We start from the raw sequence: 14,365 nt of genomic DNA on the forward strand, positions 1-14,365 counted from the left end.
AAAAATTACTCCTCATCTCTGTTCTAAATGGATGACTTTCTATTTTGAGGCTGTGTCCTCTGGTCCTAAGCTCCCCCACTTCAGGAAGCGTCTTCTCCACACCCACTCTATTTAGGCCTTTCAATATTCAATAGGTTTCAATGAGATTCCCGCGTAATTTTTCTAAATTCCAGTGAGTACAGATCCAGAGCCATCAAATGTTCCTCATCCAATAACCCTTTCATTCCTGGAATCATTCTTGTGAACCTCCTCTGGACCCTCTGCAATGTCAGCACATCTTTTCTTAGGTAAGGGGCTGAAAACTGCTCACAGTACTCCAGGTGAGGCCTCACCAGTGCCTTATAAAGTTTCAGCATTACTTGCTTCTATATTCTGGTCCTCTTGAAATGAATGTTAACATTGCATTTGCCTTCCTCACCACTGACTCAACCTGCAAGTTAACCTTTAGGGAATCCTGCACCAAGATTCTTAAGTCCCTTTGCACCTTGGAGTTTTGAATTTTCTGCCCTTTTATAAAGCTGTTCATGCTTTTTCTTCTTCTGCCAAAGCATAGAGCCATGTATTTCCTGACACTGTATTCCATCTGCCACTTCTTTGCCCATTCTCCTAATCTCTCTAAGACCTTAATCAGCCTCCCTGCTTCCACAACACTACCTGACCCTCCACCTATCTTCATATCATCCGCAAACTTGACCACAAAGCCATCAATACAGATTATTGACCTATAAAGTAAAAAAGAAGTGGTCCCAACACCAAGCCTTGTGGAACACCACTTGCCCCAACCAAACACACATACACCAGCTCCCTTTTACTCAGTGATGTTTCAGATCATCCCTCAAAATACAATACATTCTAAAGTTTCATTGTAAGAGTAGATTGTGACAAACAGCTCCTATACAAAGGGTCATTAAGTGCAAGATAGGGTTCTGAGCTTCAACCACAATCCACAATCAGATTTGCTCTTCACGGCTATCTGTATATATATGCCTTATTCGACTTGTCCAGTTAGGCGGGCTTTCTATTTTGATGAGGAACTACTGGATTCAGCTTCAAATTACAGCTTTGCTGACATGACCTTGTCAAGTATGTGTCTTCAGAGGTCCAAGGATGCCTTGTGCTTAAGGGGTAAATGCAATAACAACTGTTTGCATGGAAGAGGGGCCTAGTGATGGGGTAGATAAATGTACCTGTAATTGTCCTCACCCTCTTTGCCAGCATTGCTCGCTCCTCTGCTCTTTTCCCACTCTTGCTTAACCTTTGCTAATGAAGCATGGAGGAATTAAGGGGCTTTTGCTCTTGACTTTGGTAGTTCAGAAATGGGGCACAGATGAAGTTGCTTCTTGGCTGGAGCTGCTCAGCTTGGGAGAATACAAAGAACGCTTCATCCGTCATGACATCCGAGGTTCTGAGCTATTGCATCTGGAAAGGCGTGATCTGAAGGTACTTCCTTTAACAACTGTTCTGCAATATTTCCCTTTGCATTTGTGCCCTTCCCTCCATCCCCACCACCCTTCCCTTGCCCTCCCTCACCCCTGCAACTCTTCCTTTTCTGTTCTCTGCTCTGCTTTGGCTTGGCTTGCTGTATTCAGTCATCTGATGTAACTAATTGAGTTCAGCAAAACAGATGGTCAGTGATGTTGGTACTTGCATGTAAAACAGCTGAACAAGGCATTTTATGCATCATACCTGAAAGTACTTTGTAATCCACATTATATGTGTAAGAAATTCACCAAATGTCCTATAGTGACATTCCATTGAATGGGGCATAGAAGAAGAAAATGTGTTTATTCTGCTCTGTGTTGTCTGTACTTTTCCTACCTCTCACTCTCCTTTTGTTTTGTAGTCTCTTATCCTTTGACTATGTCCACAATACCTGCTGTATCTGCCTGAATGGTCAGGAGTCGCTGGTACATTTACAGGAGAAAGCCATCATAATAGAACATCTTGGGCTATTTTCCCATATTGAAATTAAATAATGCTTCTCTATCTAAGATCCACTATGCAGATTTTTAGCCGAAGATTTAATGTCTGCCTTATAAGCCAAAAAAATCAATTGATCTTTTTAAATTAATGTATGTAAAATTCAATTAAATTTACAGCTAGAATTCTGTGTCCCAACCTTGCAAAATGATTCTGCAAACAAATCTTCTAACCCCTCCATCCCATTCCACTAATGTACTTCCATAATTTTCTCCCTTCCTTGCCTCCAGCTTCTTTAATAGATCTAAACTTGTATAGCAAATTCCAACCACCAGTCACTGAATTTCTCACTAGATTTATTAGTGATGATTTTCTACATATAACTTCTGTTTTAACACTCACTAAAGTTGGAAAGATTTCTACAAACTATCAAATCCCTTTGTAAATGTTAAAGACCTCGAAGGTTAGAAAATGCCTCTGCTGCTTCTCTTGATATTAACTCTAGCATCAACTTGTTCTTAACACAGCCCTTGTGAATTTTCACATAATCAGGGTTCTTTAGGAACCTAATTCATTAACTGACAGAAAACTATTGATGATATTATGCCAGTTGGAGGTCATATAACTTTTGACTCGTACATCCAATGAGCTGATGTATCACCCAAAAAGCCAATGAAGTAGGCTGGATGTATGACAATAAAATTTATTCTCTATCGATCAATTTATTTTGAAAACATTATACTCTCACTGGCACTTCATTAGCTACACCTGTCCAACTGCTCATTAATGCAAATATCTAATTAGCCAATCAAGTGGCAGTAACTCAATACTTAAAAACATGCAGACATGGTCAACAGATTCAGTTTAGCCAAAGATTTAATGTCTTTTAATGTTCAGGCCAAACATCAGAATGGGGAAGAAATGTGATCTAAGTGACTTTGACTATGGATTGATTATTGGTGCCAGACAGTGTCTCAGGAACTGCTGATCTCCTGGGATTTTCAGGTACAACAGTCTCTAGGGTTTACAGAGAATGGTGCAAGAAACAAAATAACATCCAGTGAACAGCATAGGTGAAAGGTCAAAAGAAAATTGCCAGCTGGACTGGTTCAAGATGACAGGAAGGTGATTATAACTCAAATAACCCCATGTTACAACAGTGGTGTGCACAAGAGCATCTCTAAATGTACAACACATTGAACTACTACCGCAGTAGAAGACCACAAACTTGCACTCTGCGGTCACTTCATTAGGAAAAGGAGGTAGTTAATAAAGTAGCCACTGAGTGTGTAGTCAAAGAGCAGAAAAACTGCAAAAAAAACTCTCCCAATAAAAAGAAATTTTTTTCCAGAGGAACAGTTGTATATTTAAAGCAGAGGCTGATAGATTCTTGATTAGTCAGGTCATGAAGGGATATGCTGAAGGCAGAAGATTGGGGATAAGAAGAAAAATGGATCAGCCATGATGAAATGGCAGAGCAGACTCAATTAGCCAAATGGCCTAAATCTGCTCCTGTATCTTATGGTGGTAGGAGTCCTACCTCACATAAAGGAAGACAGTTGTGATTGTTGGAGATTAACTGTCCCCTCACTCCCCAAGTTATCAATGAAAGTACCCTTAAGGCAGTGTCCTATCATAGATGCATGTGATAGATGAATCCAAGTGAAAAGGGAAGGAAATAGTGTTAGAAGCTGTGAGGTGACAGGTGTAAGAGGCAAAGAGCTGAAGAAGAAGAAGAAGAAGAAGAAGAAGAAGAAGAAGAAATCTAATGGGAGAAGACAGTAGATCGTGGTATATAAGGAAGGAAGTGAGGAACCAGAGGGAGGAAGGTGATACACAGGTCGTGAGGACAGGGAGGAGAAAGAGAACTGAAATAGGTGCCACAAGGTCAAGAGAAAACAAGAAGTGGTGTGAGAACAGAAGGGAGTGATTACCAGAAGTTACAAAAATCAATTTTGATGCAGTCATGTTGACTGCACAACAGAACAGAATATGAGGTATTGCTCTTCTCTGTATCTGATTCAATGTAGCAGTGGACGAGACAGGGTCAGACATGCAAGTATTGAAATTAAAATGGCTGGCCACCTGGAGATCTTCACTCTTGTGATGGATGGACCAAAGGTGCTTGATGAAGTGGTTCCCCATCTGTGTTGGGTCTCACTGATGCAGAGGAAGCCACTCATGTGATGTCATTGACGTATTCACATGTGAAGTACAGCTTCACCTGGAAGGATTGTTTGGGGCCCTCCCACTCCCTCCCAATTTATTCTGGCTTCTGCTCTCTTCCTTTCCAATTCTAATGAAGGGTCTTGGTCCAATTTATCAGCTGTATATTTTCATCCATAGCTGCTGCCTAACTTCCTGTGTTCCTCCAGCATTTTGTGTGTGTCGCTAAAAATTTATTAACCCCAGATTTAAACTTGAGACTTGACCCAATTAGCTAACATTTATGGAACGGAGTTCCAAATATCTGCCACCTTTTCTGAGTAGAAGTGTTTCCCAAACAACACTGAAAAAATCTTAAGAGAATTTTTAAGGAAACTGTTTTGGCTGTTTTTAGGGCAGTTGAATAGCTTCTGTCTATTGTAATGGAGAGAAAACTCCATTCAAATGCCTCTTTAACCTTCTCAAATCTACAAATTCCTCACAATAACCACTTCTTGTAATTGAACCACTGGAGGGAAATGCCACTTTGGAAAGATTTCAGTGTATGTTCTGCCAGATCAATATATCCTCATATATTCAATATTTTCTTCACACAGTACTGTGCAAAGCCTTGGGCACACTTATATAGTTAGGGTGCCTAAGACTTTTGCACAGTACTGTATTTATCAATGTGAAGCAGAGAGCAAGTTTGTAAATCTGGCAGGAGCAAAGGGTGATGGAAATGGTGAGGGTGGAGCAAAGTGGGAGGAGAGTAGGATGGTTAGCAGAGAAGGAGTGCCATGAATGGGATTGGGGGGTGTTGGTGCAGACACACCCAGCTCTGAGCCACCGGGCAAGTTTATTTGATTCCAAACAATTGGTTTATTGATCATTAAAGCATGTCTCTGTGGTGCTTCCCACTCTCACCCCTCTCTCTTTCCCTTTTTCCAATCATGATTCCCCTTTCCTTGCCCCCTTCCCACTCTCAATCCACAAAAGAGACCCATATCAGAATCAAGTTTATCATCACTCGCATATGTCATGAAATTTATGTTTTTTTTTGTGGGACCAGTACAGTGTAATACATAAAATTACTACAGTACTGTGCAGAAGTGTTAGCCACCCTAGCTATATATATGTGCCTAAGATTTTCTGCGTGGGGAGGCCAATCAGCCTCCTGAGATCAGGGCAGCTCACACAAATATTTACATCCCTATGTTCCCATCAGTTCTCCCCAGATTCTATCACACACTGGGGTCAGTTTACAGTTCCTTCTACATCCCAATCCTTTTGGGACAAGGGAAGAAATCAAATTACCCAGAGTAGTTCTACAGGTTGAAAGCACAAACTGCTTAGTGACTGAACCAAAGATTGGAATTTAACTCAGGCTGCTGGCAGAAGTCCTACTAGCCATGCCACCTCCAAGGTGGTGCCCAAGTCTGCACATTCATTGAATGCAAGGCAAAATGGTAAATTGGATTATTATTATCATCGGTACGGAGGTACAGTGTAAAACTCTTGATTTGCATGGCATCCATATTGATAATTTTATTACAGCTGTGCATTGAGATAGTAGAAGAGAAAACAATAACTGAATGCAGAATGTAGCGTTTCAGTTATAGGTCAAGTCTAGTAATGGCAGCCAATAAAGTGTAAGGTGATCAAGAGTCCATCTCTTGACCATTCAATCGTCTAATAACACCAGGGTAGAAGCCATCCTTAAGCCTGGTGATATTTGCTTTCAGGCGTTTGTATCTGCCTGACCATGTATCTGCATGTCAGGAAGAGGGTCAAGCTATTCAACTCTTCAAACTTGCTTTAACATTTAATTAGTTCATAGTTAATCTGTAATATAACTGCAGAATGTTGTTGGTACAGAAGTATATCATCCCAGTTTAGAGGTGATGTGGCCTCAAAGAGTTCCAGATTCTTTATTGTAAAGAAGTGTTCCTGGAAATTTTTTTAAAAACTAATATAGTCTGGAATTGACATAATGTTTTCTTGTGTGTGACCTTCACCATCAAAAGAAAACATTTTCTTCCATTATGCTAACAAAATGTTTTTGTCATCTTAAATTTCTCATCAGATTTGCCAGATTAAAGGTAGATAAGCCTATGGTGATATTTGAAAAGAAGCAGTTGTGAATCCTGCAGTTAACACACTGTGGATACTGCACGGTCCATGTGAGGGATGGGAGCTTGGAATATAATCTATATGACCTGCACCTCAATAGACCAGCAAACACATCTTTAAAGAAGTTGAGAGTTTGGGTACTGAAGGCATGGAGTAGGATTCCAACAATGTGTTGGAGAGATAACTGCAGAAGTTCAAGACTAGGGGAGATGGAGCAACACACAAAATGCTGGAGGAACTCAGCAAGTCAGGTCACACCTTTGGAGGGAATAAACAGTCTAAGTTTCAGGTTGACGCCCTTAATCAGGAGTGGAAATGAAGAGAGCAGAAGCCAGAATATGAAGGTGGGGAGAGGGCAAGGAGTACAAACTGGCAGTGAGACCAGGTGAGGGGGAGGGGCAATGAAGTAAGAAACGGGGAGGTGATCAGTGGAAGAAGGAGGAACCTAACAGGAAAGAACAGTAGACCATGTGTCCTCCTCCCATCTTATTCTGGCTCTATTGAGAAGGTACCCAAGGAGCTCATGGGAATTGAGGCCAGTGGCTTAATGAATCACAGTCTCAGCCTCTCTGTGATTTAGATATGGCAAGTTCTGCATCATCAACACCTTCAAATCAGACTACCTGAGGGTATAGCTCAGTAGAAGGAGTAAAACCAAGTGGAACTTGTAGGAAATATCATCGTGTATCTGGAAATTGACTCTATTTTTTTCCCCATAACAAAAGGTTGTCATAAATAAGGAAGCAAAGGGTGTGTGATCCTTAGAGTAACATGTGCAAATAGACAATAACCAAAGGGGGAAACTATGGTCAGGACTAGGGGCCAGAAGCAGTTCCAGTTTGTAGGTCAGAGAGGTCTGAGATTGTGCCAGAAAGTGGAGTCATCAGGCTGAGAAATGGGCATGTGAATTGTAAGAAGGTGAGCTAGATATGATCATGGTTGGTCACATAACTGTAATTTGTTAGATTACAAGAAGAGCCCAGGCTTGGTCATTAGTTGTTAGTGTGATTGCCAATCAGAGGCCTTTGATTATTGGGTGTCCATGGTGGGAGAGGAGATTGTGATTATTAGATATTGGGAAGCTATGCTTGAAGATGTGGGATGGACATTGAGACACTGAGGAAGAGTTTGGTCAGGAATCAGTTCAAGAATATTGATGTATTCCCAGAGCTGGCTTGGGACCTGCCTGTGTGTTGGGCTTTGCAATGTTTATGGAGGGTTGTTTCTGCACAGATGGCTCATGCACCAATTACTAGTCCTGATATTAAATGCCACTGCACACATCCTGGACCCTTCTTATGAAAGCGTGTCAGACATATGGATAACCTAAATCAAAAACAGAACATAATCCACTATGTAAGCCCAGACCTTTCATCAACACTACTGTTTCCACAATAATTGGAAGTGCAATGCACAATGATGTATTGCTGCACAGTTCAGTTTCTAGGTAGATGGGATTTTACTCAGTCATGCTTTTCAACAGTATATGGAGTGAATTGGAGCAAGGAAGCTCAATAGGCACAGCAAAATATATTCCGATAGCCATAGTTAGTGCCTCAGAATTACACCTTGTGGATCATTATGACACAATGCTGGAAATAGCATTTTGATAAGCAAGTCAATATGTTTCCAATGTTCAGTTGTAAAATTTAATTTTTTGTTCCAACATTTACACCTCTTCCTTTATAATGATAATGTCTTCATTGTATCAAGGTATGGATAGTATTTTTATGTCTTCACAATACACTTCTTATTAATTCAGTACCAGTATAAGCTAAAATTGTACTCTGGATTAATGCAAAATCTATCATATTACAATTAAATAGCATTTACCACTGGAAGTGGAAACTTAATAAGGTCATGTGTCTAGTAGCAGTTTCAGGGGAAGAGTTGCTGTCTGTAGCTGGTATATTCTAACTAATTTTTTTCTCAGTGGTTTGGTTTTTCTGTCCATTTTGGGACACATGCTGCTTCTGGTGAACTACAGCTTTATTCTCATAATGTTATTTTCCTGACTGACTAGAGGTTGGCTTCTCCGATTAAATGAGTCATCTGCAAGGCAAAATCATCCAGTCTTCAGCAGAATACAGAGATATTGGTAGGGCTGAATGAACATTATCACTACACCTCTCAATCTGTCCCGGGAAGTTGAGGATTAAGCTTTATAATTAGATGGTTATATTTTCACTTATAGGTCCTCCCCAGGTTTCAGCAAAATCCCATTCCTGTGAACTATTCATAACCCAGAAGTTTGCAAGGTAGAAATAAGGGCACAAAGCATCCAGAAGATTGTGGCAGCTCTGCTGCAGCCCGTCTCCCAAAATCTTGTTTGTATGTATGAGTGGTATATACAATGAGTCAGGCATTTATGAGCTGGGGAAGACTTGACTTGGTGTTCCTATATTTATTGTAATGCACGTTTATAACTGTGGCTCTACATCTTCAACTGTTATCCCTTAACTTTGTCTTTGCAGAGCCTTGTTATTCTAATACCCGAGGTAAAAGAGTTATGTCAACATACAACATAGACCAATTTTATTTCTTTGAATGTAGATAATCTAATTAGAGAGTTTACATGATTATTTCAGGATTTGATAAGGTAATTAGGATTTTCTTTTACTTCTGTTGGGATCCAGACTGTTCAGGGTGATGACAGAAAGCAGAAAGGGCAGAGAACATTTGGAATTGTCCATCTGAGGAGGGGAATTATTTGTGACTGTAACTCATAGATGTGGATCAAGTAAAGCTATTGACGTCTATGGCGTCATAGAGCACTAAGCACAAAAACAGGCCCATTGGCCCATCTAGTCTATGCCAAGCTGTTATTCTTTTTTGGTGGGTGGCAAACAGCGTAAGAGGATTTTCGTTGTTGTCATAGTGCACATTTTAGAAACAGGTTGGGTGCTTTCGGGATTTTTGAGTGGGCTGCTATTATAGCGATCCATTAGGCACCATCATAAGGGGACGTGAGACTGGACCCAAATGCAGGATGCAGGCATTGATGTGCTAGGGGCAGGATGGGACAAGCTAAAGGATAGGACAAGGTGTGGACACAGTGGCGTTCGTGGAGACCTTGGACAACCCTCCAACTATACTCAATCCCAGAGCCCCTTATGCTTACAGCCAACTGATAGGCATCAGGTGCGCCTCCTTGAGCCCAACCAAGCTAAGATGATCCTCAGGTGTGAATATTTGAGTTCAAGGCAAAACGAGGGACGGTCGAAGGACCTGGAGTTTAGAGTCCGCGGACCGGATCAAGAACCAGAATGCGGACTTTGGACCCGACCATAACAGGCACTCGGCAGAGTGCAATATAAAGAAGCAAGATATAAGCAAAACAGCTATAGTGGGAGTGGTCACTGTTAGAGTGGACAGTGTTAGAGTGGTCAGGCTTTGGCTCAACAAATTTAGACAAGAACTGGCTTAGGCAAGCACTATAAAATGAGGATGAAGCAAATAGAGTAGGGAGCAGCAATAATTTAACTAGGTGGCAGTGTTGGCTTAAAGAGCTGAATGGACTATCTTGTCTCCAGGTATATATCCTTACATTTACAAGTTATATTTTTTAAAGTGTGCTGTAGGCTGTCATATAGCTCTGGCTATGGGATAATTTGTGTGAGATTGATTTGGTTTACATGCTGCTTGATAACTCTGGATACTACAGTTGCCACAGATCCCATTTAGTAATTGATTCCTTTGTGTTCCTAACCAATTCAGTTCCAGTATTGGGCCCGTAAGGTTACACCACACAGAAACTAAGAAACTCCACTGACTTTCATTCTTTTAAAACTAAAGTCTTCACTGATACCAAGCACAATAATTGGCCTGTCCCTCCAGCTGAGCAAATACTTGGAGTTCTGTAAGGCCAGCCTAGACTCCGTGGATAGGAAATTAATGAGGAGCACGGATGTTTTTTTGGATTTGGAATGAGATTCAAACACATCTCATGTTAAATAGTTTACTAATTTTTTTAGGTTCACAATTGTGTTTAATTTGTGTGGGAAAGCTATTTTCAGGAATTAATGGAATTGTCTTACTGTTAGATATTTCCCTGTTCTCTGACCTAGCCTGAGGTAGAGTTCCATACTGGGTCTGGTTTGGCATATTCCCAACATGTGACAGATACTGAATGGGACTGGGAATTGGGCTGGAATTTGTTTTTAAAAATGGTGTACTGAACCTGCTGCAATTAGTACACAAATTGTTTATCAGCCTGTAAAGAGGAAGAGGACTTGCCTGAATTACTTGTTCACTGCCAACATGCACTATTCACATAACAAAGAAAACATATTGCCCTCAGTCTTCTGAAGCATTTCAATATTAATTGCTCAATTAATTTGACACAGGTTAATTTAACTTGATAAGAGCTTCCATACTATTCCACAGTAATAATTGGTAATGACTCAAATCAATCTGTCACCTAGAAAAAAAACACTTGAAAATGTGAATTATTATTCCTTTGTTAGTGATTTGATGCTTAAGATTGCATATTTAATAGTTATCTATATTTTTACATCTTTTTGTCTCTTTGTTTTCTCTTTACCACACTTCTCTTTATGATTTCACTCTAATTTGCCCTTTTCCTTTGAAAACATGGATGTCTTGCATCCTATTGGTTAAGAAGATAGAGAAGTGGTCCTGCCATTCAGTGATGCCCTGGGTCACACTGTCAGCTAATAACAAAGCCACACAGTCAGAAAATGCTGGAAACACTCTGTTCAGGCAGCAACTGTGGAAGGGAAATGATGAATATTTTAGGCTGGAGATGTTTAATCAGAACTAGGAAAGTGAGAAAATGTTTTTTATGGGGTTGGTGTTAGGTGTGGAGAAGACAAAAGGGATATCTGAGAGGGTAAGTTCAAAGTTGTTGTGGGTTAGAGAGGCAGTATTTGAATAAAGGCATATAAAATCTGTTCATTGAGGGTAACTGCCAGTGAGGGTGAGGGCACAAACAAAGGAATTTAAAGGCAGCAAAATGCAAAGTAGTAGAACATAGCCAGTAAATCAGACATGCTAGTACATAGTGAAACCATGAGCCAACATCGCAGGTGAACCACTGAGTTTTGAGACAGATGGAGAAAGCAAGTCATTTGAAATTGAATTCTATAGAGTCTAGAAGTCTGCACCATGCTCATCTCAAGGAGGAGCTGTTCTATATCACAAACAAGAGAAAATCTGCAGATGCTGGAAATCCAAGTAACACACACAAAATGCTAGAGGAACTCAGCAGGCCAGGCAGCATCTATGGAAAAAAGTACAGTCAACATTTTGGGCTGAGACCCTTCGGCAGGACTGATATCTTCTTGTGTTGCATCTCATGACACAGGTAGAGGTCAGAGTGGGATGGGGGACTAAAGTTTCAGGCTCAGAACCTCTGCAAAGTTATTGCCCAGTCTGTGTTTGATTTCTCCTATGCAGGGGAATTGGTGGACACAGAAGAGCAAACTCGAGAGTCAGAAAAAAAGCGTTTCTATTCAGAATGGTGAAAGGGAGGGGAAGTAAAATGCATTTTCTTGTGGGAATCTGTTGAATGTGGCTAAAATTGTGATGGATGAGGGTTTGAATGTGCAAGCTGATGGGACAAAGTGAGAACCAGGGGTATTCTATCTTTGTTCTAGGAGGATGGGAGCAAAAGTATGAGTAATAGGTAAGCTGTGGTAAAGAGACCTGCCATAATAGTAAAATGGAGCCGCAGTTCAGGTAGAGGGAAGGCATCTTAGAGGCACCTGTGTAAAAAGCTTTGTCACTGGAGTAAATATGACAGAAACAGAGAGAATGGGAAAGTCCTTATAGGAAGCAAAGCAGCAATGAGTGTACTTAAGAGAACTGTGCAGTCTGCGATCTATTGCCAGCCTGTCCACTGAGGTGGGAGCAGAGAGATTTTGAAAGGGAAGAATCAGGGAAGGTGAAGATGTGAGAGGGGTGGAAATTGGCAGCCACCAGTAAGGGAGTCGTTCCAGGCAGAACTAAAGCAAAGCACTTGTGGCCTGGTCCGTTGCCTTTGATTTAGAAAATGTGGGCAAACTTGAAAGAAAAGTTATACAGAATGTGGAATCAAGTTCATTTCAAATAAAGAAACAAGTGTGTTGGTGCAGAGGAAATGGCTTTCCAGCATTTTCTTGCATACTTCAAGAATTTGTAATTGTTGTAGAGACAATGAAAAATATCTTTGAGCTAATGAGTGAGAGGGAAAGTCTAGATTAAAAGAGCAAACATGAGATAGCCTGCTCCAGCAAGGTTTCACTGTATGTTCCATGGATAACCTGCGTTTTCCTACATGTGGGTACTGCAGCAATCATTCCGAGCGTTGCATAGCTTGCAAGTAGTATGCAGATAAATGACCAATTAACCTGTTCTTAGCAAGAAATGGGTACCTGATCTCCCTGCCTTCCTTTAGAACAGTGCCATTAAAGCCTTGACAATTACCTCTACAAGAACTTGAGCCAATAACTTAACATCGACTGAAGGCTACTTCTGCTGCTTCTTTGGCACCAGACATTTAACCATGCTCGTTTGAAGTGTCTGATTAATGCTTGGAATGAAGCTCTAATCTCTGGCTTAGAGGCACATTTACGCCCAACTGAGCCAAGCTGTCACAATCCGAGTTGTTGAAAAGCAGATCCTGACTCTGTAAAACCTTAAATTTGGTCTTTCAAAGGAGCCAAAGTTCTGTTAACACATTCAGAACTGGAAGACCAGCAGACGTCCAAGGAGAAGCTTTTAAGATTAGCTTACCTTCACTACTTCTTAAAGTGAGAAATCCTCGCAGATCACAAGTGTGCAATAAGAGCAAGAGTAGGTCACATAGCCCTTAAGACACAGCCTCCAACATGCTACATCCTTTCTTATCTAAAGGGACCAAAATAATGTGCAATACTCCAGGTGTGTTCTCTCCACCTTGTGTAGGACTTAATCTGTTTCTAAACTCCAAACCCTTTGCACTAAAGGTCAATATGCCATTTGCCTGCTTAACAGCTTGTTGCACCTACCAGCTAACTTTTTGTGGTTTCTACATAAGAACATGTGGATCCTTCTGTACTTCACTCAATTGCAGCCTATCTTCATTATCCACTGTTAGATTTCTCTTATTGAAGTCCAGGACCTCACACTGAAATCCTCTTGCCAGGTCTTTCCCCACTCACTCAATCTGTTGCAGGATCACAATGTTCTTATTACTAAATGCCCTACTACCTATTTTCATATGATTGGCAAACTTGGATACTTTGTATTGTGCTCCCCTTGCCAAGTCACTTATATAAATAGTAAATAATTGAAAGGCAAGATTTAATCCATGGGATACTCCACTTTCTACATCCTTGCAACTCGGAAAAAAAAACATTTACTTCAACTGATATCTGGGTATTTTTGACCCATGTTACACCTAACAACAAATCTGCCAAACCTGGAGGAAACTCAAGCAAAGGATTATCTCAATGCTCTCTCTGTGTGGGTTCAATATAAATTGGGTGGGTCTTTCAGCTTATCAAGGCTTGTGTGGACTGAGTAAATTGACACTGCTGTTTCAGCTTATGAAGGATGTACTCAAAGATGTGCCGTGCCTTTGCAGTTTCAAGTTTCTGTTTAAAATACAATATAAATATTGTTCTTATTTTTGTACATATTTTTTGCTTGACGGTATCCAGAAAGTTGCTAGCATCACAGGATGCAATGTTCAGATGTTCTTTTGATAACAGTGTTTTTTGTCTGTTTTTCATGTCTTAACTTTGCTGAGTACTATGTGCCATTGCAAACACTCAGCAGTCATTTGAGATTGTATTTACCCAGAAACCTCAACTGGGTTTAAACTCCTTAACGAAAAAGAAGCTGGACAACATTCTTTCTTGTGTGCTTGTACCAAGTTCTGCACCCAGTGACTTCTCATCAAGATCCTCACCAACAATTAGAGTAAAAGCTATATCTGCCACCTAAGTGTAGTTTCACATGATTAAAAGGAAAGTCAAATCGTCCTCTGCTCAGCATCCAAACTCTGATTCTACTTCCTGCATATCCTCTTGGTAACATAATGGCTTTTGAATCAAAAAGTATTGTGTTTGACACACTCCAGTGACTTAAATGCAGAAGACTAATTGTGGCAATGACAGAGTGCTGTACTTTTGAAGATACTGTTTGTTAAATCAACACCTGACCTGATCTTTGGGTAGAAAGC

The 14,365-nt window shown here is 40.6% G+C and overlaps 1 protein-coding gene and 1 long non-coding RNA gene across 6 annotated transcripts in view; one reads left to right on the top strand and one right to left on the bottom strand.

Moving 5' to 3' along the window:
• dgkh (diacylglycerol kinase, eta) overlaps positions 1–14,365 on the top strand; it is a 503,605-nt gene that overhangs the window by 477,283 nt on the left and 11,957 nt on the right. For both annotated transcript variants that reach the window (XM_059967802.1, XM_059967801.1), the window contains one exon: positions 1,310–1,440. In XM_059967802.1, the coding sequence (XP_059823785.1) occupies positions 1,310–1,440 (131 nt within the window). The remainder of the gene's footprint in view (positions 1–1,309; positions 1,441–14,365) is intronic.
• The window catches only part of LOC132393057 (uncharacterized), a 79,173-nt gene that overhangs the window by 58,037 nt on the left and 6,771 nt on the right, over positions 1–14,365 (bottom strand). The window lies entirely within an intron of this gene.

This window comes from Hypanus sabinus, chromosome 4 (assembly GCF_030144855.1).
Source record: "Hypanus sabinus isolate sHypSab1 chromosome 4, sHypSab1.hap1, whole genome shotgun sequence".
Taxonomy (NCBI): Eukaryota; Metazoa; Chordata; class Chondrichthyes; order Myliobatiformes; family Dasyatidae; genus Hypanus; species Hypanus sabinus.